At 46.0% G+C, this 25,234-nt stretch overlaps 1 protein-coding gene across 1 annotated transcript; it reads left to right on the top strand.

The window, feature by feature from the left end:
* Positions 1-1,632: 1,632 nt before the first annotated feature.
* LOC136528202 (signal recognition particle 9 kDa protein-like) lies at positions 1,633-6,682 on the top strand. Its single transcript, XM_066521134.1, has 4 exons — positions 1,633-1,828; positions 1,933-2,001; positions 6,231-6,324; positions 6,426-6,682. The coding sequence occupies exons 1-4, from the start codon at positions 1,757-1,759 to the stop codon at positions 6,500-6,502; spliced, it is 312 nt and encodes a 103-aa protein (XP_066377231.1). The 5' UTR covers positions 1,633-1,756; the 3' UTR covers positions 6,503-6,682.
* Positions 6,683-25,234: the final 18,552 nt, after the last annotated feature.

Here is a 25,234-nt window from a genome sequence, read left to right as displayed (position 1 = left end):
GCGACCGGACGCTTGCGGCAAATCAACCAGACGTAGGACAGCAGCGTCCAATAGAGTACAGAGAGGTTCCAGAGCGGCGAAAATGCGACCGGACGCGTTCGTTGACATGTGACCGGACGCTGGCATCGTCTAATCAATTGATCACGGCTCTAACAGTCGGAACGATCGGACGCGTTCGGTCAGGACGTGATCAGTGTCCGGTCAGTAGCAGAAAAGCGGGACTTCGTCCCCAACGGCTACTTTCTCAGTGGAGCTTATAAATACAACCTTCAACCGGCCAAATAGAACATGTGGAGCTGAGAAAACATACCAATGGTGTTGATACACCATTTTAGTGATCTCCACTTGCATAGTGCTTAGTGTTTTATTAGGTGATTAGTATAGGTGCTTTGCGAAGTGCTTAGGTTGATTAGACCACAGCTTATGCGCTTGCTCTAGGTTTAGGCCTAGTGTTTAGTGAGGTTTGCATACCTCTTATCACTCGGTGCTTGCGCGTACCATTGTTGTACATTGGAGGGGTTTGTAGTCTTGCGAGATCACACCAACCGCGTTTATGGTGTGGCCGCCACCGTGTACCGGAGGGAACAAGGCCCGCGGCGTTTCGGCCGAAAGCTTGATAGTGAACACAGTGGGGAGCATCCGAGAGAGGCTTGCCGAAAGGCACGTCGGAGATCCACTTACATGTGGGGAAGACCCGAGGCTATCCACTGAGTTACCCGATCGAGAGCTTGGCCCTTGTGAGGAATTCCTTGTGAGGGACTCCAATGAGAACTAGGGGGAAGCTTGCGTGCTTCTCGATACCTTGGTAAAAATATCAGAGTCGTCGACGGGAGTTTGCATATCTCTAACTTGCTATTTAGCTTCCGCATTTACATTGATTGAATTACTCATTTTGCGGTAGAGATAGCAACACAGTAGCGAAACCATAGTTGCACATTTAGATAGTTTATCTTTTGCACAGGTTTTGCTAAGGTTAGAAAAAGAGACCAAAGTTTAGAAGTAGAATTTTAAGTTGCATAATTCAACCCCCTCTTAGGCGTCATGGCCCCCTACAGAGTTGACCTGAGACGCCTTCGAAGACAAGGAGGTGGTAGGCGGAGACGACGTTGACAACAATGAAAAGGATGAAGAGGAGGTGCAGCGTATGTACTCGTAACTATCAGTGAAGTTGACGTCGTAGAATGAGACGGTGAGGGCAAGCAGGACACGAGGACAGGTGTGGCAACTGTGACGGAGATCATCCGTGATAACGGAGTGCACTTGTGGAGCTTCATGGCCACAAGGGGCGTACGCAAACGCAAATGACAAGAAAAAAACAAATCCTTACGGGTGGACACTCCAACATGAAAAAATGACAAGGATGAACAGTGTAGACAGAAGGATAGCGTGGTTCTATATATATAAAAAAGGAAATATAGAAATAGTTTAGGTCGTCCATATAAATTTATGTATTAGTTTTTTTAATATTTTCTAAAAATAATTAAATTTGTCATCGTAGATGCGCATGAGTATAAATATGACCCGTGCAACGCACAGGTATATATCTAGTAAATAAAATATTTATTAAATTATGACACATAGAAAAATTACTTTAAAAATATTATCACGGATCAACTCATCTTCGGCACGCAAGTCCAGCAAGCCGCGGCCGAGAAGAGGAGCAAAGCAAACCCTATTTAAACCGCGGCGGCCTCTTCGTTGCGCAAGGTTCCCCACCCAGATCCGGCCACGCCGCCGGCTCCCCTTCGCCGCAGCGATGGTGTACGTGGATTCCTGGGACGAGTTCGTGGAGCGCTCCGTGCAGCTCTTCCGCGCCGACCCCAACGCCGTACGCCGTCGTCGCCCGATCCCCTCTCCTCTTACCCGAGTTCCTTCCTGCTTCGTTCCGTGTGTCCGATCCTACCAAACCTGTTTGTGCGCGTGTCTCTGCAGACCCGCTACGTGATGAAGTACCGGCACTGCGAGGGGAAGCTCGTGCTCAAGGTCACCGACGACCGCGTGGTACTACCTTGTCCAAGCTGTATTTACTCAGATTAGATTTGCGTGAATGTTCGTTGGTTCGGAACACGGAGGACGGATAGATGGTGTGGCTTAGGAGCTGATCGATGGTACACTTTTAATTATAGCTTAGAATTGGGGTGATCGAGGGGTAAGATAGATCGCACACCTTGACAAGTGCTCCTACCATTGGATCTATGTTGTGTGTTCCGTGAGAGGTCGTCAGACGTGTTAATTTTTAAATGTGGTGATGGCTGGATATATATCAGCGGGCGCCCTGAAATTCAGCATTCTGAAAATGTATTGGGCAATCAGTGGCACCTGGTTAATCATATGAAAGAGAACATAGGCTCTATCTGATTCTTTAGTATGCCAAATCTGAGAATTGTGCATCATTAGTGAACATTAGTATTGCTGTGTTGCCGTTGGACTTAGATCATAAGTTCTCTTGTTGGAATCAGGATCTGTCTGAACTTCAGGTATTCATATATTTTGCTACTGAAATATTATATGTAAAAAAAATCTTGTGACTCTTTTGTATATCTAGTAATGTTTGTAACAATATGCATTAACGTTGCACAACTGATTGCTCCCAACAGTTTGAGGTATTTAGTAAGCAAATTGTGCTGAAGATTAAATAATATATATTGGAGCCATGTAGGTATAGGTTTCATAGCTGAAATTCATCCCTGCACACTGCCTTTGTATCGATCTCCAGCTATATATATTTGAACTATGTTAGTTACACGAGGGATGTTCACTTTCAGATTAAATGCTTTAGTAGATAGCATTTTGTTGGAAATATTTTTCAATGGATAGATATGCTTGTAACCATAGTTATTAAGGCGGTAAGGCGAGGCGTGGCGACCCACCCCCTTCCAGACGCCTAGGCGAATAAGGCGCGCGGCGAGGCGACGCCATACACATACCCTCACCTACATTAGGGCAGGACAAACATACATTGATACACACCTTTTTGCTGCCAATTTTAGAGCCTATGCACAAGCAGCCAGCACCACTAGCCAGAGCAGTTTATACCGTATCCAATTATCTAATCACAAGCAGCATAACACATCACAGGAGACTGGAGTATATCCATATCCAAGTCCAAGATCCAAAGCATAAGCAAAGAGGCAATATAATCCAGACTTTTGAACAGAGGAAGGACATAATAGGAAAAACAGAGAAAAGAAGAGCCTACGTGAAGGACTGAAGGTGCTGGGCCTGGCCTGCTGGCAGGGAAGCAAGCAGATGAAGGAGAGCCCATGTAGAAGCGGAAGCAGGCAGTCCTCGACGGGGCATAGGTCCGACCGTCGGAGGCGCGGATCCGCGGGCAAGGACGCGAGGTTGGATGTCGGAGGCACCAGCTGACGGAGCGGAGATTGGGAGGCCGTGGAGCAGTATCAGGTGCCGCGAATCGGCGGAGCAGAAGGGGCGAGAGCGGCTGGATGGGACGGGGCGCGTTCCAGGTGCTTCTGCAGCCATCTTCTCATCCCCAATCTCCTCTGTTTCCCTCCCCTCTCTCAATTGACGAGCTGCAGGGTGGGGCGCGCCCCTGGGGAAAGTATAGGCGCCCAATTTCCCGTACGCGCGCACCTTCTTTCGTCCTCCCGCGCGATTTCACCTACGCACACAGCTGCCTCTCGTTTTTTCGTCCGCCCATGCGTCGCTCCGCGCACTTCTCCCTGCGCCTGCAGCCGCCTTTTCGCTCTTGCGGCGACGGTCGGACGCCTTGGCGACGCCTTTCCGCGTGAGGCGACGCCATATGCAGGGAGGTTGCTGCGGGCATGACGCCTCGATTGGAAAAGCACCCAGATGCCTAGGCGACGCCTTAATAACTATGCTTGTAACCAAACATACATGGCAATTGGTTAGCATTTTACAGCTACTGTGTCTTCTCTGCTTCACTTGTTATTTTATATAAATGGCAATGATGCAGAATTTTCACTAGTTTTGTAAATCAAGTACTACGTATTTCACTCCAGCAATGTACCTTACTACCCTTTTTCCTCCTATAACTATGCTCTATGTTCTTGTGTTTTTGCTTACAGTGTATATGAATATCGCATTCTTAGTATTACTTATAGTGAAATTGGTTATTAATTTTTTTTTACAATGTTAGAGCTTGACTATAGTAATAATAGTTTCAACAAAGTATTATTCTGCCTGTTGGGAGTTACTACCTCCATCCTGGATGCAATTCTAGTTCTCTCCTTAGTCAAACACTCAAACTATCTAAATTTTGACCAAATTTATGGAATATATTATCAATATTTATGACATCAAATAGATATACTGTGAAATATGTTCCATGGCTAATCTAAGTAATGATATTTTTTTTGTATAAACTTGGTCAAACTTAGAATGGTTTGACTCAATACTATGCTAGAATTGCATTCTTTTCAAGACAGAGAGTATGTTAGAACTAAATTGAGGACATCAAGCCACACCATTGGTTTGCAAATTTTCTTATCAATGTTTTCTTGCTTGTTTTCTTGTTCATGGAACAATGTGCGCTTCTTGGTAAGCATGCTCTCAACTAAAAATATTTGAGCAATTTTTGATTGACTAATTCATCCAAATATCAGCATGCTGTCATGTTGTGTGTAATCAATGTTTTCTTATGCTTAACTAAAGAATTTTGCTACTTGATGGGTGCTTCTCTTTACACATCTTGATCCATAGCCCAATGCAATGTCATCACTCGACATCTTGCAATAGCCATCGTTTGACGTGATTAATTGATTATTGCCTTTTAAAGGATTTCCATTGAGCCTATACCTTGTTTACTTTTTGCATGCTAATATTGTTTGTTAGAGATCTGTTACACATAACTAGGATTCTGGAAAATTAGTTTTTGGATTGCTCATTATGTTCTATATTTTGCTACTATGCTTCCAGAAAACATCAGCTCACTGTTCTAAATAGCGACCATGATGAGCTTGGGTTACTTGCAAAGTTTACAGTGTCAGATGTCAAGATTTAGCAGTTTTGCAGGCCTCGAAATAATGTCTTTATAGCGGACCGAAAAAATGTTCTTTATGTGGCGCTCATAGTGGAAGTGGTAAGAGGACAGGTGCTTGATGGGCAATGGCTCGGGTGTTGTTGGTTATGCTAGGACTGAAAATAGATTATTACATGTCAAGAACTAGATATAATTTAGAATAGAAACCTGTTGCTATAAATTGGAATGGTTGTCACACAGCTAGAACCTTGATAGCATTACATTTCGTGGGATAAAGATAGAATACAGACTTCTTGCATGATGTTGCCCCTTCCGTTGTGATGCAAGTGTAGTTTATTGTGCTTGGAAGTTCCCTTTTATTGTTTGTCACATAGCACATTGTTTTGTAAGCCGCTTTTAATGCAGCATGTTGCAGTAGCGCTGCAAGGTGGAGTGGTCACTTGCTATCTGCTTTTAGCTGTGTAGAGTTTTACTCAGTCAGATGCCATGTCTAACATTTGTCTCTTTATAAACAAATGAATTTGGATGTCTGTTCTTGAAAATAAAATCTGAAAGATTGTTAAGCATCATGCTATCTGTTCTATGGCGTGTGGCCATATCATTTAGCAGCAAATGCAAGGAATTCCCATCTGATGTATTTGATAGCATTCCATCACCAAAACTGGCTATAACATTGTCACTCATTAAGATATCTGGGTTCATTTTTCTTAGAAATGTTCTCTGCCGTCTAAAGTATTCATGTATACCATAGATATGTACTGAAAAATTCTTTTTGTAAATAAATTTCTGGAGCTCTTCTTTTCAGAAATGCTATCCCTGTGCTTCCTGCTATATCTTCCCTTCACACGCTCCCAAGTAAATTTTGCAGCTAAAACACATATTTCCTGTTTGTTTACTCGAATGTGACCTCTTAACTGACCAACAGTGCTGTTGTCTATTGAGATAATCTTACTTGTGCAAACCTTCAGTTAATGTTGTCATCATTGCTTCATTTAGCTTCTTTCTTATGCTGTTTTGTACTTGCAGCACTAGTTAAAATGTATTTCTTAATGTTTCACTAGAAAAGCTGGAATGTCAAAACCCATGTTTTTGTTGCTTTTTGTTTATTTGTTACAGGGGCAAGCATCTCATATGCTGATAAAAGTATATAAAACATCAAAACTACTTGTTTGGACACATCGATTGCTAGCTAGTATAATAATGCTCATGCTATGAAGTTTGGTTGAAATGGCACCCCTTCTTTTCTGACTGAAGTTACTGTCTGCAGTGCTTGAAGTTCAAGACAGATCAAGCTCAGGAAGCAAAGAAGATGGAGAAGCTCAACAACATCTTTTTTGCTCTCATGACTCGTGGGCCTGATGGTATCATGCTTTGTTTTCTCTAGGATTTACAATCACTGAAGATAAAGCATTGAATTTTATTTGTTTCACTAATTTGGGTTCCTATTCTTTGGGTCGTGCAGCTGATATCAGTGAAGTTTCAGGGAAGGAACAGGCAGAACAACAGCAATCGAAGAAAGGTCGGGGAAGGAGGCAATGATGCCGGCCTGATCCTTGTTTCTTTCAGAAAATTCACAACTGGAATGGTGGATTGACATTTCATTGACTCTTGTTGCCCCCTGCTATGGTACTCTGAAGGAAGTTTTTCCAGTACAGAACCGAGAACAAACTGAATGCACACTGTCATGAATTCATGATTGAGAAACGCATGAGCCCTCAACCGTTACCTCTTTTTTCTGCTAGGTACTCTGCTTGATCTTTATCTTGTGTACTTGTTGGGCGGCATTTTGCAGGGGATGCTGATATATAGTACTACCTCCGTCCCGAAAAGAATGCCAACTATGGGTTGCGTGTCACGAAAAATGGTTCACGTTTGACCAATGAGTTATTCGGACGATGATTTTTACGGCTGATAAGGCGACTGATGTTGTTTTGTAAGAGAAAAGCATTATATCATGACTGATAAACCAGGCTGATAAGTTCAAGCGAACAGGTTTAGTAAATAATATTCACATTTATAGCTTAAAATTAATTTATTATGAAAATACATTTTGTAATTAATCTGATGGTTTTTATATGGTATCATAAACATAGATATTTTTTATCTATAATTGGTTAAACTTGGTGCGCTAGAATTGCATATGCTGATACGGCAGTTTGCATGACAATGGGGCGTTGTGCATGTGCATCCCCGGTGACGTAGATAAAGCCGGTAAAAACTGTTGTTTAGCTGTTCGTCATCAGTCAGATGCGCTCGAGCATTGTGGGTCCTTGTTGCGGTGTTGCCTGTTGCTTGTCTGTTCCGTTTCTGGACTTGGGCTGTGTTTAGATGACGGAAAAATTTCGTAAAATGTCACTGTAGCATTTTCATTGTTATTTGACGATTAGTGTCCAATCATAGTCTAATTAGGCTTAAAAGATTCGTCTCGTGAATTTCGTCTAAACTGTGTAATTAGTTTTATTTTTTATTTATATTTAATGCTTCATGCATGCGTTCAAAGATTCGATGTGACAGGAAATCTTGAAAAATTTTACAAAATTTTCTGGATCTAAACCGGACCTTGCATCCGCCACAGCAAGGTTATCTTTTCAATGCTGTTTTATGGATAGCGCGCGCGCGCAAGCTCGTGGTAACTGGTGCAAGACTGGTAGTATTGGACACAGTTATGTACGTACTCGTATGTGGGGTGAATGGTTCTTTGTTCGAGAGGATCGTTGGCTTTAGAGGGTGCTTACTGTTTAGAGCGTGTTTAGTTACCGGAATTTGGGCTACTGTAGCACTTTCGTTTTTATCTGGCAAATAGTGTTTAATCGTGGACTAATTAGGCTCAAAATGTTCGTCTCGCAATTTCCAACTAAACTGTGCAATTAGTTTTTTTTCGCCTACATTTAATGCTCCATGCATGTATCGTAAGATTCGATGTGATGGGTACTGTAACACTTTTTTGGATTTTGGGGTGTGAACTAAACACGCTCTTAGTTAAGTTGCTGGCCCCATGCAGCGCCGAAGGTGAGGCGGTAAAATCAAACGCCATCTCCACTGCGAATTAGAGGGGGGGAAAGCAATGGTAAAACAACTCATCATGGTAGATAAAAAAAATCTTTCAACTCATCATGGTAGATAAAAAAAAAAATCTTTCTGTTATTGCTACTTTTTTCTTCTCTCATATTTCTTCTTTCTTCCCTTCATCGTTTTTCTCTGCTTGGTCATCTCCCTCCCCCCGGGCTTTGGCGCCTTTGCCTCGTTCGCGTCCGCTCTGCTTCTACGCCTTCGCCTTGCCTGCCCCAACACCTCAGTCCATCAACCATGGCGCCTCCATCCGCCTCACACCTTGCCACATAGAGAAGAGGTAGTTTAGAGAGGATCCACGTGGTTGAGTGGATGAGTTGGGCGAAGCTACTTTTTTTTAGCTCATGCGGAGCCTTTTGACTCCGAGAGCTAGAATCATGGACGGAGCAGAGTGGATGCCCCCACCCCATTTGGTTAGTAGAGTCAAGAACTTAATTTCCGTTAAAATTAGGAGGTTTTTGGTCAGCGGAGGCCGCCAAGAAAACACGGAGTACAAATCCCGCCACAAAGCGTGGCGCCGTAAAACATCGCTGCAGATGCGGCGTGCCATAGCCTGTTCGGTTGGCTGGTTCGTATGGTTGCTGGTTCGTGAAGAAGTACTACTGGCTGGTTCGTGTGAGAGAAAAGTATTGTTCCGACTGGAAATTTACGATCGTTTACGACAAGCCGCAGCCAAACGAACATGCTGATAGCCTGCCACACTTTAGGCCTACCACACTTTGGGCGTGGTGGACAGTGGCCGGTATCCAAACATCCCGTATCAAATGGCATAATATTACCAGCCACAAGACGTGCGGTGACTCTTCCCAGTAAACATCATGGCTCCAGGCGTCCTTTTCTTTACCCGTCGAAGCCCTCGGGGAGCAAGCAAGAGCCTCTGCTCCGACGGTGCTCGCCAGAACCCACAGGTACGAGCACCACGCTCCAGTATTTTGTGACGGAGGGAGTATGGAATAGTAGTATTTGTATAAATGTTGAAGCAAGTCGGTTTGCTAACAAGCCTGTCGACCGGCACTAACAATGGCGCAGCCTTCTCTGGGAACGGGAAGGAAGCATGGCTTCTGTGCAACCAAGTTGGAGTACTATTTCCAGTATGGCACGGGTGAGATGTCGGCGTAGCATGTGTGCGGTGACATATCCAAATTGTAGCAGAGACCTACTACATCCACCATCAAAGAAGCACCATGGTTTCTTATCAGTAACGTGGTTCGACTATGACCACGGATAAGTCGACCGATGCTGTTTTGTTGGGAGAGAAAAACACTGTACAACGACTAATAAGTTTAAATAAACAGGCTAAACAGCAGCAAACTGTATCCTGTACCAGTCACCAAACCGAACGACTCTACTGCTGCCAAACTATCGCCTATCGGTGACCACGCAGCTTTTACCGTGTTCCTGCACGGTCACTCCTACCTTTGCCATCGGAAACCGTAGCCGGCCCCAGGATAGCTTTAACTAGCGGCCAGAGAGACCGGCGCCGCAGCTCGCAGCATACCGGGCCGGCGGCGGGAGGAATGGGCACCGCCGCGCCCGCACGGTCCTCCCCCACGCCGGCTGCCCCGTATCTCCGTGCAGTGGCGGAGCCAAAATTTCAAACTTGGGTATTCCCACTTCCACGTAAAAATAATTGAATCCATAGGTATCCCACAAGGTGGGCTAGTCTGGAAAGGTGGAAGTTTGGAAAGCAGGCCGAAAGGTCATTTATTTGATTGTTTCGGGCTGCAATCAACGAAAATAGTGCAGAATATTGCAACATATACATTTATATATATAAGTACATACACATATATACATGAAAGTATAAAAAAAAAAGTTAGGTATTCTCGGGAATACTGGGAATACCCTTAGATCCGCCCATGTCTCCGTGCAGCGTGCACATGCCCGCCCCACGCCCTGCAGGTCGCATCGCATGCATACCCAAGGAGAAGGAGCCCACGTCGTCACGTGATCAGCTCGCCGGCGACCCAGGCCCTCACCACGGTCCCACCTCCCAGCTCTCTCATTCTCTCGACCAGTCACGTCGCCTCAGACCTCCCTGGGGCTTGTCTCCTTCTTCCACCTCCCATCGCGACGCACGAATCCGCTTAACCGCCGCGCTCCGCACCAAGCCGCCGTGCTCCGCCCCAGCGGCACGCCACGCCGCCCCGCCCTGATGTCCGCATCTGAGCTCCAACGGAGGAAGCCGTGCCGCCCTGTGCTCGCTCCCAGACGACGGCCCCCACGGAGGAAGCCGCGCCGCTCCGCGCTCGCGCCCTCGACGGCGGCCCCCGCCCGATGGAGGAGCGTCGCGCCCTCGACAACGGCCCTGCGCTGGAGGAAATCCCTACTCGAGTGCGGCACCAGTGCGAGGAAGAAGCCGACGTCCAACTGGGTTCGGTTGGTCCCCTCGATTTGGAGGTACCAGGCCGCATCTACGAGAAATATGCCAACCCGGGTCAATCTCGTTCCACACATCCCCTTATCAAAACACGGGACCCCAGCTAAACCCGCGAACCAAACACACGGTCACAGTGCCGCTTTGACCCTGCGCCCATGCATTCGTTCCACGAGGCAGACCGATGCATACACTGGTGGTCTCCTGCGTTAACCACAAGGACCCGGTCCATGGAAGGGAAGCATCGGCCGGCACGCGCCCTGCCGCTACCTCGTAGCGCGCGCCGCCGCAGCATTCCGACACGGACGTGTAGCCCCCCGTTTGGCCAGCAACCCCATGACCCTTTCCTTGCGCGCCCATTCCCCCTCTGCGCAAGGTCACATGGCCATTTTACTGCACCGGGATGTCTGTTGCGTCGCGTCGGGCCGTATTAATTCCTCCGCACCCCGGCCGGTCTCCGAACCGCCGCGCAGCAGGCAGCACCAACCAACTAAACTGCCACCACAAAAGGTGCGTGTCGTTCCCATGGCGCGCCCGGTGTCGATGGCGAAGGCAATGGTGGTTGTGGTGGTGGCGCTGCTCCTCGCGGCGGCGTCGGCAGTGCTGGCCGTCCACGACTACGGCGACGCCCTCCGCAAGTGCATCCTCTTCTTCGAGGGCCAGCGGTCCGGCCGGCTGCCACCCAACCAGCGCCTCCGGTGGCGGCAGGACTCGGCCATCCACGACGGCGCCGAGGCCGGGGTACGGTGGTCTTACGGCCGTCTCTTTCTTTCTGTAAAATCTCATTTCACGCGCGCACCATTCTCGCATTGCATCAAACTGAGCTGACCCCGCCTCGCCATGGCGATGGCGCCATGGATGCTCTGCACAGGTGGACCTGACGGGCGGGTACTACGACACGGGCGACAACGTGAAGTTCGGCTTCCCAATGGCTCGTGGGGCCTAATCGACTTCGGACGCAGCTTCGGCGCGGCGCACGAGGCGGACGCCCTGCGGTGGGGGACGGACTACCTGCCCTGCGCCACTGCGCTGCCTCGCCTTTGGAGTTTGGAGTCTCTCTGACGAGTCGCGGACATGTTGCCATTGACTCGTCTGGCAATGCCATGCATTCTTTTGATGCGTCGTGTTCGCGCCATACGGGCGTGCTTATGGGGTGTTTGATCGGCTACTAAAATTTAGAAAGTACGTCGAAAGAATATTGTATAGATGTTCGCATACTAATAAAAAAATAAATTACATAATCTGTCGATACTTTACGAGACGAATTTTTAAACATAATTAATCTATCATTAGCATATGTTTACTGTAGCAAAACATTGTCAAATCATGAACTAATTAGGCTTAAAAGATTCGTCTCGCAAATGAGTCGCAAACTATGTAATTAGTTTCGTAATTAGTCTATATTTAATACTCCATGTATATATCAAATATCTTATAGTACAGTGACTAAAGTTTAGGAGGAGCAACCCCTTAATAGTAATCCTTGATTCGTTCGTTCAAAACACTGGGTCTAGGGGAAACTACACGAAGCAATAGCAAAGTCGCTTTGGCGGATGTTTAGTTCCTACTCTAAATTTTCAAAAATTGCTATAGTAGTCATCACATCGAATCTTGCGATACATGCATGGAGCATTAAATATAGACGAAAAAAAATTAATTACACAGTTTGGTTGGAAATTGCGAGACGAAAATTTTAAGCCTAATTAATCCATAATTGAATACTATTTGCTAGATAAAAATGAAAGTGCTACGTTAACCTAAATTCCTAAATTCAAAGAACTAAACACGCTCTTGGCCATGGGCAACGGGGAGGAACCTTTTCACGCGCGCCACACGCCCACGCCTGTGGGACCGGCTGGCTGACCGAGAGCACGTTGATGTTGCTACGAGAGTAGGAGTACTACATGCTACTGGAGGTGTAGGGTATAGCAGCACGCATCAGCTAGTGTCGCATGTCATGTCTGCCTGCTTTGAGATATTCCGTGCCCTCGTGTCTACGACTGTGTACAAACATCTTTGGGCTTGGTTTATTGCTTGGGGCCTTGTTTAGATTAGAGATAGGAATCAGTATTTGGTACTATAGTACTTTTGTTTGTATTTAATAATTATTATTTAATTATGGTCTAACTAGGCTTAAAAAATTCGTCTCGTAATTTACAATTAAACTGTGTAATTAGTTATTTTTTTATCTACATTTAATACTCCATGCATGTGTCCAAAGATTTGATGTGATGGAGAGAGAGAGTGAAAAAACTTGCGATCTAAATAAGGCCTTGTTTAGATTACAAGTTTTTTTACTCTCTCTCCATCACATCAAATCTTTGGACACATGCATGGAGTATTAAATGTAGATAAAAAATAACTAATTACACAGTTTAATTGTAAATTACGAGACGAATCTTTTGAGCCTAGTTAGGCCATAATTAGATAATAATTGTTAAATATAAACGAAGGTGCTACAGTGTCAAATACTGATTCCTAACCCAATCTAAACAAGGCCTTGGTTCAATGTTTTGTTTGCGCCGGTAGGACTAGGACGGGTTAGGTTGTGTTTAGTTCGCGAAATGAAATTTTTTGGATATTATATCGGATGTTTTGGGAATATCGGAAGAGGTTTTTGATACTAATAAAAAAACTAATTATATAGCTCGCCTGGAAACTGCGAGACGAATTTATTAAGCCTAATTAATCCATCTTTAGCGCATGTTATTTGCTGTAGCACTTATGGCTAATCATAGACTAATTAGTCTTAAAACATTCGTCTCGCGATTCCCAATCAAACTGTGTAATTAGTTTTTTTTGTCTATATTTAATACTCCATGCATGTGCCGCAAGATTCGATGTGATAGTTTGTGGTAAAAAATTTTGGGAACTAAACCAGGCCTAAGATTATGCATTTGTCTCTACGTGGGATTAGACATTGTTCCCGGTCCAACCTGGCTACTCCCTGTTCGCTTTAAATTATCCACTCGGCTTATCAGTTATGATATAATATTTTTCTCTCACAATAAATCAGTATTAGCCCAGCTTATCAGCCGCAGAAACCATCAGCCGAACAATATCTGCTCCTAGTTTAGCTGGCTGGACCCAACGCCCTCTGTTCAGGCTGTGAACGCGATTGGGGGCTGTTTGGTTGCCGGCCACATTTTGCCACGTCTAAGGTTAAGTATTTGCCACACTGTGGCTTGCCACTTTCTGTGGCAAAATGAAAGCGTTTCGTTCGTTACTAAACTGTGGCAAAATTGTATGGCTGTTGTTTTGATGACTGCCACAGAAATTTAACAAAATTGCCACATATGGTTTAGATCACAATTTATATGATATTTCTAATGAACCAAAAATAAACATGTAAATTAAAACTAATATAGATAACTAGTGGCCTAGAATACTGTCGGGGATCTAATACCGGGGTATCTAGTGAGGTGGAACTAATAACCATCGAACGCTGACACTTCCGGTCAGACAAGAACGCTACTGCGCTTCTTGTCCGAACGACGAAAGATTGGTCCCGCCTCGCCTGAACCTCGAGGGCTAGACTCCGCCTTGCCCGATGGCTAAGGGCTGGCTCCGCCTCGCCCGACGTCCGAGGGCGGGCTCCACCTCGCCCGACCCCCGAGGGTTAGACTCCGCCTCGCCCGATGGCTAAGGGCAGGCTCTACCTCGCCCGACGTCCAAGGACGGGCTCCGCCTCGCCCGACGGCTAAGGGCTAGACTCCGCCTCGCCCGATGGCTGAGGACTAGCCCCGCCTCACTCGACGTCCGAGGGCAGGTTCCGCCTCACCCGACGCTCGAGGGCGGGCTCTGCCTCGCCCCACCTTGATCCTTCATAAAGACGAGCACATGGTACGACAGGACATTCGAGTCAACTGTAGTATCGAGGGCCATGCCCTGTACGCCTGCAGGAAGGCACCATCAGGATATGATGGGACGGGCGCTTTAAGTCATTTCCGACCTAACAGTGCCCGAACAGTGTTGTAGGCGTCGCCATCAGCCCTCGGACGCGGATACTAACACAAGCATGCGACAACCACTATGATCCAAGACATAATTCACATCACCTACAGTGACGGACGTAGGGTCACTTCCCCGTCTACTCCCTGAAGGGTCGCAGCTTGGCCCTCTGACATGTCGCACCATCCGTCGGTGTAGGATGGGGCGCACCCACTTGCTGACAGAGGCCAGGGCACGGCCCTATAAGGATCAGCGAACACGCCATCCCTGACACGGTCTGCCATGTTAGCAAGGCAAGCACATGGGAAAAGGAAGACCCGACTCTTCCAAAGGACCTTCTCTACCTTTGGTTTTTTCCTCTTTCTCCCATCTGTAACCCATGCTCTCCCTTGGTCTATAAAAGGGAGGGCAGGGCACCCCACTAAAGGGACCGACTTTTTATTGATCGTTTTCGACAGATAACACACAACACACAGCCAAGCAGCAACCGAGCTCTTGGCGTCCTTTCGACCTTTCCATCAGAGATTTAGGACCTGTCCCTCTCTCGACCGTTTGTACCCCCTACTACGAACATTTTCGGTACTAATAACAAGAGTAGCAGCGGACTGGACGTAGGGACATTCTGCACGAACCAATATAAACATTGTGTCCTTTAGTACACCATCCGAGTCTAACGCGCAACAATTATAAATTCACTAGCCGGTGTTTGTTCGAAACACCGACAGTTGGCGTGCCAGGTAGGGGCCTTTGCGTGTTCAAAATTTGGCCTCGGATGGCTAACCACGCGGTCAGCTGGGTCCTGGGTGCACACGTGCTTTCGGTGACCTGGACTTCATCATCACAGTGGGGGGAGAGTTGACGTTGGCTCATGTTGCCATCTAGTCCCTCCCCTCCATCAGCTCCAGCTACGGGAGGCTTGAGCGCCAGCCCGACGTTTCCCTTGGACCCCAGTCGTCCAAGGAGGACCCGCACCGCCTCACCCTTTTTCCGAAACACTCCGCATGGAGTGCCTCGACGGCGCTTCCGTTCGGTCTCCGCAACGCCGCGGCGACCATAAATCACCTTGTGGCACAGCGCGCGATCCCACCTCCCGCGAACAGCGAGTTCGTGGGGATGATCGAAAGCGTCACGGAATCCCTCCACGGCCTCCTCATAGAGGGGCCGGGGTCGGACTCTGGCTCTGACTCCAGCAAGGGGAGCCATCATCCCTCCCGGGAATGTTTCATGGCGAAAACTCCCGAGGGACACGTCGAAAGCATCTCCGTGGAGGAGACTACTCCAGCAGGCAACCTCGGCGGCGGAACCGAAGGGGGGACAACGGCCCCGCCTCACGTAGGGGTGGAGCAGCTGAGAGCCCGAAAGCGGGAGATAGACGAAGCCGGACAACAGCTTGTTCAGGAGTACGTGGAGGTTGATCAAGAGATCGAACGCCACGGAAACGGTGGACGCGCACGCGCCGTGGCCCGTGACATAAACTGAAGGATCATCGCCGACGATGAAACCCTTCCTCACTTCGCTCAGGTAAGCCAGAACATCGCCGCCGCAACGGCCTTGCTTCATGGCCTTCCAGATGCCGCAACGTCCGAAGATCGTCGGGTCCACCGCGAAATACGCACGTTACTCGAGCGTGCGGCAGCGCAGCAGGCGGAAAACTCGTTGTCCCGGCGACGCGAGTATGACACCAGGCAGCGTCTTTGTTTGAAATGAAGTAGTAAATAAGCTGTTAGTAGGCTAAGATGAAACAGCGCGCCCATGAAATGAAGTGAGGTAGCATTCTAAAATCGCCTTGATTTCAGAGTTTCAACCCGTATATATACAGAAGCGCGTGTCTGCTAGACCTGGACATGGCCTCTTTCCGGCTTTTGGCGGTGTCCTCGCTGGAATCCAAAGCTTGCTTCAAACAAGCGGCTGCATCTCGGACAACAGGGCTGGGCTGCCCATCATTTCGCGTGGTGGCAGGCAGGCATGAGCATCACCCAAAAGAGCGAGGCAAAGGGCTGCCCCCGGCCAACCGGTTTGGCTTCCTCTGCTCTCCGGAAGAGAAGGCCAGTTTCGCCGGGGGCCACGAGCCAGCCTGGGACTGGGAGCAAGCGACCACACCACACCAGCAGCTGCTGCTCCCCTGTACTGCACTCCCGTTTCTGGAGCACGGAGTAAGAGCCGCCGCTAATGGCTCGGCCGACCGGCAAGTGACAGGCGACAATCACGCGAGCTACGTCCATGTACGACTACGTCACGGCTCTGGCTGTCGTTATAAATCGCCGGCTTATCAGGTACGGTATAGTATTTTTCTCTCCTAACAAATTAGTCATACAAATCAGCACAAATGGCTTATATACCAGTCGAACAGAACGATAACTTCGCAACTAGGAAGCCCAATCTTGGAGAAGACTGAAGCAGGATAGAAGCAATGCAATGCGAGTGGAACTGTGGAAGTGAGTCGGCCTAGGACAAACAGTTTTATTGTTTCGCCAGATACATCGCAGGATCCTGCCCCTCGGAGCTTCATGGTATTGGCCGTGTTCGCGTGCCTTTAAACCCGTCTTAATTCGCTTCTTTTTTTCATCCGAAACAATATTTTTCTCTCACAAATTCCTCCAGAATTCCTCTAGAACCATACCATCCGAATAGAACCATTGCTTACACTTCACTATGTCAATATCCCATGGGACCCACAAGGGATATTCATATTCTGATTGTTCTACTCGCAACCCATAAGTTGGCTTGTTATCTACAAGCTGGCATAAACTCATGGTGAACTCATATATACAAGTTGCCATAGTAGAGACAGTGATCTACTCCCTCCATTCCAAAATTATAAACGGTTTACCTTTTTCTAGATACATAAATTTTGTTATGCATTCAGACATACATTATATCTAGATATATAGTAAAAACAATATATCTCTAAAAAAACATTACATTTTAGTTTAGAACGGAGAGAGTGATTTTTTTGCGGTGTATGAATGGGTTTCGAATAAATAAATGGGTTTGAGGCCTCTTTACTAGAAAGAGGTCAAAAGCCCAAATGTTTCTCTATTATCTAAAAAATATAGAAGCCTGATGTTACAACCATGATAGTATAATAGCAAATAGTTTTTACACATCACAATTATTGGAATAACACTACTACATCATTAGGGGTAATGGTTACCATCAGTGTTGTAGTGTTTAGGGTGATTGATTGTCAAGCACAAGGTGTTAGACATGGAGCATGGCTCAAAAAAGCAATGGTGGAGACTCTGGTCAAGGACCTACTGAAAGGATCTAAAAATGCCTAGAGCGGGGTGAACAGACGTATCTAAAAAATTACTGTAAATGCTAAGTTTAAATCTGTCAGTCAATGTCGGAAGTCATGGCGTTTGGGTCGGAACTCCCGACGTTGTCAGAAGTTCCGGCGCAAACGTCAGCAGTTCCGACGCCTACGTGAACTACAAAAGCAGTGTCAAATTTAACTTTGCGGATAAATAATCTTACAACCTCACTTCCTAGTGGTTTGGTGAAGATGTTAAGTCACTCCCTTAACGCCGTAATGCCTCCAAACCGTAGATCGAGTCCAAACCCTAAAATAGAAGTTTGGGAGAGAAAGAGACAAACGCATACAAGTAATCTCTAGCGATCACAACAATAAGCACACGGGACACAAGAATTTATCCCGAGGTTCGGCAACCCCACTAAGGAGCTCCTAAGTCCTCATTGTTGAGGTGACCACCAAGGTGGAAGTCTTTTCCACCTCCTTGCCTCTCTCAAAGCGACCACAAAGGTCATTTGAGCTTTCCACTAAGAAATCGAAGGGTGATACAAACTTTCCAAGGCTCTTCCACAAGATGGAAGCTCTTGGACAACGCCTAGCCGGCTAGGGGCAAAGCCTCAAGAGTAATAGACGCAAAATCAACCGGCTTGACGAAGAAATCAAGTGCTCAAGCTTGCCAAAGTGATGCTCTCACTTAATCCACTCTCCTTTCACTCAAAACCCTAAGGGAATCGAAGATTAGAGCAAAGGGGGAAAGAGAGGGGTGCTTTTAGTTGCTTGGGAGCTGTTAAGCACGAAGTGGGTCAGCTGTAAATGAGTCCGTAACGGTTAGAAGTGAAGAAAGTGGTATTTATACTCTAAGTGAAAATCTAGCTGTAACAGAACCGACCAATTATACGAAATTAAGTAAGAAAATCATCCGCCAGAGCAGACGATTTAGCAAACTTAAGCCCGTATAACCCGGTAGTCCGTGAAATCACGAAGGATTTCAAACCAACTTCCATTCCAGCCAAGATCGTAATAAGTTTAGCGGTCACCATCACATATTACATAAAAGTTTACAATCTCAGATACATCAGAGTTTCAACATAGTTATTACAAAACCAGTTCGAATAAAAGTAGCGGAAGTCATTTGTTCAAACCATACACACACTCACGCGGAGTTTAAATATAGTGCCAGCGAATGATCATTTCCAACAAAAGCATCAGATGAGACGTAAGGAATGACCATGCCCATGGTCCTAAGCATCACCCATCGCAGGATAAAGGCAGTTGATACAGTAGCCGTAATACATATGCCCATCTGCAACAAGTGGGAATAAAACCCTAAGTACGAGAAGGTACTCAGCTAGACTTACCCGACATAACCAAAAATAAATGACACCAAGGATTATGAAGGGCTTTATAGTAGGGTAGCTGACTCATTTGCAAAAAGAAGCATTTTTAGCATTTCAAGAACCTTTCAAAAAGCATTATTGCCAAGTTAAATTATTATTAACCTGTCGACTAGATTTGCACCTATACTAGAGTAAACATGTGATTAAGTAGATAATGATAACCAATTATCATTAAACAACTTTCATACTGTCATATTCGTTATAACTGTCCAAGTGTTCCATAACATTTACTACGATGAAGTAACTCAAGTCAAGTGCTCAATATCCAGGAGCGATGGCGATTCGAATCGATTCCTAACCAGCTGGTGATTTATTCCTTACACAAACCTCACTCACCCGCTAAAGTGAGATATTGATCACCAAGTCAACTTTCCAGGAATCTCGAGTTTGCCAGGAACCACATGTACCCGGGGGTCGACCGACTGCACTTTGGTCTTATCATCCCGCCCCCGTGTCCTACCACACCTGCTCCAGCATAGTGCGTTGCGGGCAATCTACTCGGCCCGAAAAATCTCCCAGCTTCGCGGTCGGAAGGTACTTTATCCGGCCAGCTAAATGTAAGGCATGCGTTCAACATGACTCGAGGCCCAACAACGGTCGGTCCTTAATCGACACAGATGAAAAGCACTACAGTCCAAAACTCTGCAAGTCTCCGTCCGGTCTCAACTTCATTTAACACTTAGTTATACCATGACTTCATAGTCATCCAAATAGATCCAGGTAACCACCTATAGCTCGTAGGTGACAGGAAATCACCTGACTTCTACCGGTCTAAGCCAACTAAGCATTGACTCGACTGCGGATACCAGGGTAACAAGGATATAGTATAACAAAGGTAAACAAGGTATAATGCAGCAACGGTTGCAAACAACTCCTGAACATAATGCATCAATTAAAGTAAAGCATTTAATTAACAATTGCAAACCGGGAGAAAAATGCTCCGGGGCTTGCCTCTCTCGAAGGAGCTCGGACGGTGATCGGGGCACTCCAGAAGTTCCTCAACGTCCTCCTCGTCGGCTTCTGGCACTTCCTGCGGCTGCACCTCGAAGTGCTCCTCGGGCTCCTTGGGTATGATGACTGGGTTCTCGGTTTGCAATCCTGTATGATGCAATGCGCGTAAGTGCTTATGCAAACGGTGCATCGAAGGAGATGAATGCAATGGATATGTTTAAATGCAAGGTAGTCAACATCATCCAAGAAAATATACTACAAGCACATGCCATCTACTGCATTCTCTTCTACTACTAATATGTTTAAGTCAACACACCTTATCAAATGCTTCAAAGATACACCAAAGCTATTATTATTAACTAATCTTGTATTTAAGATGATTATTTTATTTCCTTTTAAATTAGGGCTACAACAGCAATCTATATTTCTAGTGCTTATCAAAATTTGAGAAAATTACAGTAGCATGGTACTACTCTAATTAGACTACCATCAGATTTTCATGGTGTTTGAATGAGTGAATTAGCCTACACAAAAATCACAAGCCATGGCATGATTTTGTACATAAAAATACTTTGAACTGTGAAAAGTGTCAAACAACAGAATTAGCATTTTTCCTAGGTTCTTCATAGCATATAATGACTGTACAAAAATTGTCACATGCATGTTTTATACAAAATTTGCTCTCTAGCTAAAATAACAAAAATCAGCCATTAAAGGTACTTGAACTTCACCTAAAAATTTTCCCACAGCACATGCATGAAACATATTTTTCCTAGGAAGTACATGACATAAGAAGATTAACAAACTTGGAATCATATTTTTCTGAAGACTAGATTTTTCTACATATTTTTCAAGTTATCAGCAATATTCATGATTAAATAAAATTCTACAGCAAAGTATCTCAAAACTGTCATGCAATAATTTTCCCAAGTAGATCTGATGATAAGGAACCTAGCAAAATTTGTTCCAACAGATTTGGAGCTAATAGGAGTACACAAACATTTTCCAAAGCATTTAAATAGAATTCTGAGAAATCATTTTTGAAATCCCTTTTAAAAGTCAGACGACAAAATACTGGGTGCACCCGGTGCTGTGCACCCAGATCTGATCCAGGGCGCTGACAAGCGGGCCCCCACGGTCAACAGCCCCCACCTGTCGGTCAGACCGAGATAGGGGTGGCGCTGACCGGCCAGCTCTCGCCGACGGCGAACCAGCCGGCGGTGTGGTCACCACCAGTAGCTCACCCGCGACGAGGCGAACACGGTGCACCAAGAGAAGGCACAGGAGGAGCTCGGGATAGGGCTCGACGATGCGCACGGCGGAGCGGCGGCGCTGCTCCCGACGGCCGGCCATCTCCGGCCGGGAAGGGGCACGAAAGGTGGTGCGGGAGCTTCACCGAGCTCGTGCGGTGGTCGTGCACGCGAAAAGGTAGCTAGAAGAAGGACGGAGGGCGAGGTCCACGGAGTGGAGCGCTCCGGTGAGCTCGGCCACAACTCCGGCGAGAGATTCCCAGGGAGAGGGAGCTTCTCACGGCTTACCGAGGCGAGCACGAGGTGTGCGATGATGAGTCGGAGATGCGGGCAAGATGGAGGGTTCAATGGCGAGCTAGGACGGCTAGGCGAGCCAAATCCAGCGAGGGAGCTGGTGGCGGTCGGTGGCGGGTGCGTACGTGGGTGCTGTCCGAGCGAGAGGCGAAGGGAGGAGCAGGAAATGCGATGCCGGGCGAGCTCTACGGGAGCTTAAGCCATGGCCAGCGGTGCCAGGACTGCCGTGGTGCGTGGACGCGGAGTCAGGCTGCTGTCGACGGGTGGCGCCACGCGGCGAGCAATCCCTGACGCGGTCGGGGCGTGGCGCGGCGACGGGCGCTGCGCGCGGCGCTGGGCTGGGCCGACTCGCGAGGTGGGCTGACGCGTTGGGCGGGCGAGGCGCGCGGCTGGCGGGGACGCGGGCCAGGCCGGCTTCGGCCGTGGGCCGGAAACGAGGCGGCGGCCCACGAATGAGAAAAAAAATCCTTTTCCAAATATAATTTCAAGGAATTTTTAAATGCCATCTTTCAAATGTTATTTTGAGCAAGAAAATGACATCTTTTGAAAATGTACCAAAAATGAAAGTTGTTTAGAATTTAATTCTCTACAACTTTGCTTTTATGACCACAGCCAAATTCTTTCTAGATTTTGAATTGTAAGATCAAAGTCCACGTTTAGCTCAAAATCCTAATTTTGGGAATTTATTTTTGAAGCCAAATTTTGAATTAATTTGAATACAAACATTGCTCCAAAAATTGAACTAAACATTGCTAGATAATTTACAATAGTAGCCAAACATGTTTTACTAACCTAGCAAGAAAAATTCAGGGCAAAACAATTCTTAAACAGGTGTATGCAGCATTCAGGTTTCACGCATGTTTCAGATGTTTCAAAGCAATGTTTCAATTGTTATTCACATGATTAGGCATGTATGATTTGGATGCTTGATGATGCATGATATGCGTGATTTGCAGTGCCTAAATGCAGGCGTAACACCGGGGTGTTACAGCCCTCCCCCCTTATAAAAATCTCGTCCTGAGATTTGGGTTACGAACCATTTGTTATAAAAATCTTCATAAGCTTTTTGTAGGTACTCTCCTGTTTCCCAAGTTGCATCTCCCTCATCATGATGATCCCACTGTATCTTGTATGTTTTCACCACACTATTCCGAGTAGCACGTTCCTTCGTGTCTAACACCCAGACTGGCTGTTCACGATACACCAAATCTGATTTGAGTTGAATACCTCGAGGTTCTATTCTTTCCTCCGGAACACGCAAACATTTCTTGAGATGTGATACATGGAAAACTAGGAAAACGGTACTCATTGTCTCAGGTAACTCTAACTTGTAGGCTACCGGACCTCTTCGTTCCAAGATCTTGTACGGTCCTACGAATCTCGCGACAAGCTTTCTTCGGATTCCAAACCTTTTCTTCTTCATTGGCGTGACTTTCAGATAAACATAGTCACCAACTTCAAACATAAGGGGTCTCCTTCTGTCTGCATAGCTTTTCTGACGTGATTGGGCAGCTTTCATATTCTGCTGAATAATATGAACTTTCTTCTCAGCTTCTTCTACAAAGTCAATGCCATAATACCTCCTATCACCAGGCTCGACCCAATTCAATGGTGTTCTACATTTTCTGCCATATAAAGCTTCGAATGGGGCCATCTTGATGCTTTCTTGATAACTATTATTATAAGAAAACTCAGCTAACGGTAACCATGACTCCCATGATCCCTTAGAAGACAATACACAGGCTCTTAACATATCCTCCAAAACAGCATTTACTCGTTCAGTCTGACCATATGTCTGAGGATGATAAGCGGTACTACGAATCAAACTAGTTCCTAAGCCTTTGTGTAAGTGTTCCCAAAAGTGAGCCGTGAACTGTGAGCCTCGATCAGATACTATGGTCTTTGGTATACCATGCAACCTCACAATTTCTGCGATATACTTCTCAGCATATTGAGGTGGTCGATAATCTGTTTTGACCGGCAAGAAATGAGCGGTCTTGGTAAGACGGTCCACAATTACCCAAATCGAATCATGTCCTTTTTGAGTAGTGGGCAAACCTGTGATAAAATCCATACTGATATCGTCCCACTTCCAACTAGGGACTGATAAGGGTTGCAACATACCGGCAGGTTTCATGTGAATGGCTTTCACTCGACAACATGTGTCACATCTGGCAACATATGCTGTAATTTCTTTCTTCATTTTGGTCCACCAATAGCGAGATCTTAATTCTTGATACATCTTATTACTTTCGGGATGGATAGATAGCTTAGAAAGGTGAGCTTCATCCATGAGTTTATTCCTAAGCTCTCGATCCTTGGGAACCACAAGACGGTTGTCAAACCACAACACGCCCTGTTCATCCACTTTAAAGTGTTGAGACGATTTCTCTTTTATTTTCTCTTTGATGTGGAATATCCCCTTATCGGTTTTCTGGCATTCTATTATCTTACTTTCCAAAGAGCAACTAATCTGAATACTATGTAACACAACAGGATGCATTAGATCGAACCCATCTTCAAGTAATGGCTGCACATTCAAGAAATGTGACTTTCTGCTCAAAGCATCTGCCACTACATTGGCTTTACCAGGATGATATTGCACATTCAAGTTGTAATCCTTTATCAATTCCAACCATCTACGATGTCTCATGTTTAGCTCTGGTTGGGTAAAGATATACTTAAGACTCTTGTGATCCGTAAAAATATTGCACACATTACCAAGTAGATAATGTCTCTAAATTTTTAGGGCGTGCACAACTGCAGCAAGTTCAAGATCATGTGTTGGATAGTTGACCTCGTGCTTTCTCAATTGACGTGATGCATAAGCAATGACTCTCCTTTCTTGCATAAGAACACAGCCCAATCCAGTCTTCGATGCGTCGCAAAACACATCAAATGGTTTCTTGATATCTGGTTGTGCTAGAATAGGGGCAGTGGTCAACAGTTTCCGCAACATGTGGAAAGCTGCTTCACACTCCTCTGTCCACACAAACTTGTGATCCTTCTGTAGGAGGCTTGTCATCGGTTTGGCGATCTTCGAGAAATCTGGTATAAAGCGACGGTAATAACCTGCTAGTCCTAAGAAACTTCTAATCTCAGGAACTGTGGTCGGTGCTTTCCAATTCATAACTTCTTGCACCTTACTTGGATCGACTGAAACTCCATTCTCTGACAGAATGTGACCAAGGAAAGGAACTTCCTTCAACCAAAATTCGCATTTGCTAAACTTAGCATACAATTGATGATCTCTAAGTCTAGTCAAGACAGTTCTCAGATGCTCTTCGTGATCTTTCTCGTTCTCGGAGTATACCAGAATGTCATCGATGAACACTACCATAAACTTATCCAACTCTGGCATGAAAACTGTATTCATCAAAAACATAAAGTATGCAGGAGCATTTGTCAAGCCAAAGGACATGACAAGATACTCATACAACCCGTATCTAGTGAAAAATGCAGTTTTCGATATATCCTGTGGCCTAATCTTGATCTGATGATAACCGGATCTCAAATCTATTTTTGAGAACATCTTGGCCTTGGATAATTGGTCAAACAGAACATCAATATGTGGCAAGGGATACTTATTCTTGATGGTCATAGCATTGAGTGGCCTGTAATCTACGCACATTCTCAACGTGCCCTCTTTCTTCTTTTTCACAAACAAAGCGGGACATCCCCATTCAGACTTGCTTGGCCGAATAAACCCCTTTTTTGACAAATCTTCTA

Source organism: Miscanthus floridulus, chromosome 19 (assembly GCF_019320115.1).
Source record: "Miscanthus floridulus cultivar M001 chromosome 19, ASM1932011v1, whole genome shotgun sequence".
NCBI classification, from domain to species: domain Eukaryota; kingdom Viridiplantae; phylum Streptophyta; class Magnoliopsida; order Poales; family Poaceae; genus Miscanthus; species Miscanthus floridulus.
The sequence above is the reverse complement of the archived record's forward strand: the minus strand, read 5'-3'. Positions and strand labels throughout refer to the sequence as shown.

Excerpts from the sequence above, each read along its gene's own strand:
- LOC136528202 (XM_066521134.1), top strand. The coding sequence starts at position 1,757 with ATGGTGTACGTGGATTCCTGGGACGAGTTCGTGGAGCGCTCCGTGCAG. Across the intron at positions 1,829-1,932 it reads TCCGCGCCGACCCCAACGCC|ACCCGCTACGTGATGAAGTA; the intron begins GTACGCCGTCGT and ends GTGTCTCTGCAG. Across the intron at positions 2,002-6,230 it reads AGGTCACCGACGACCGCGTG|TGCTTGAAGTTCAAGACAGA; the intron begins GTACTACCTTGT and ends TACTGTCTGCAG.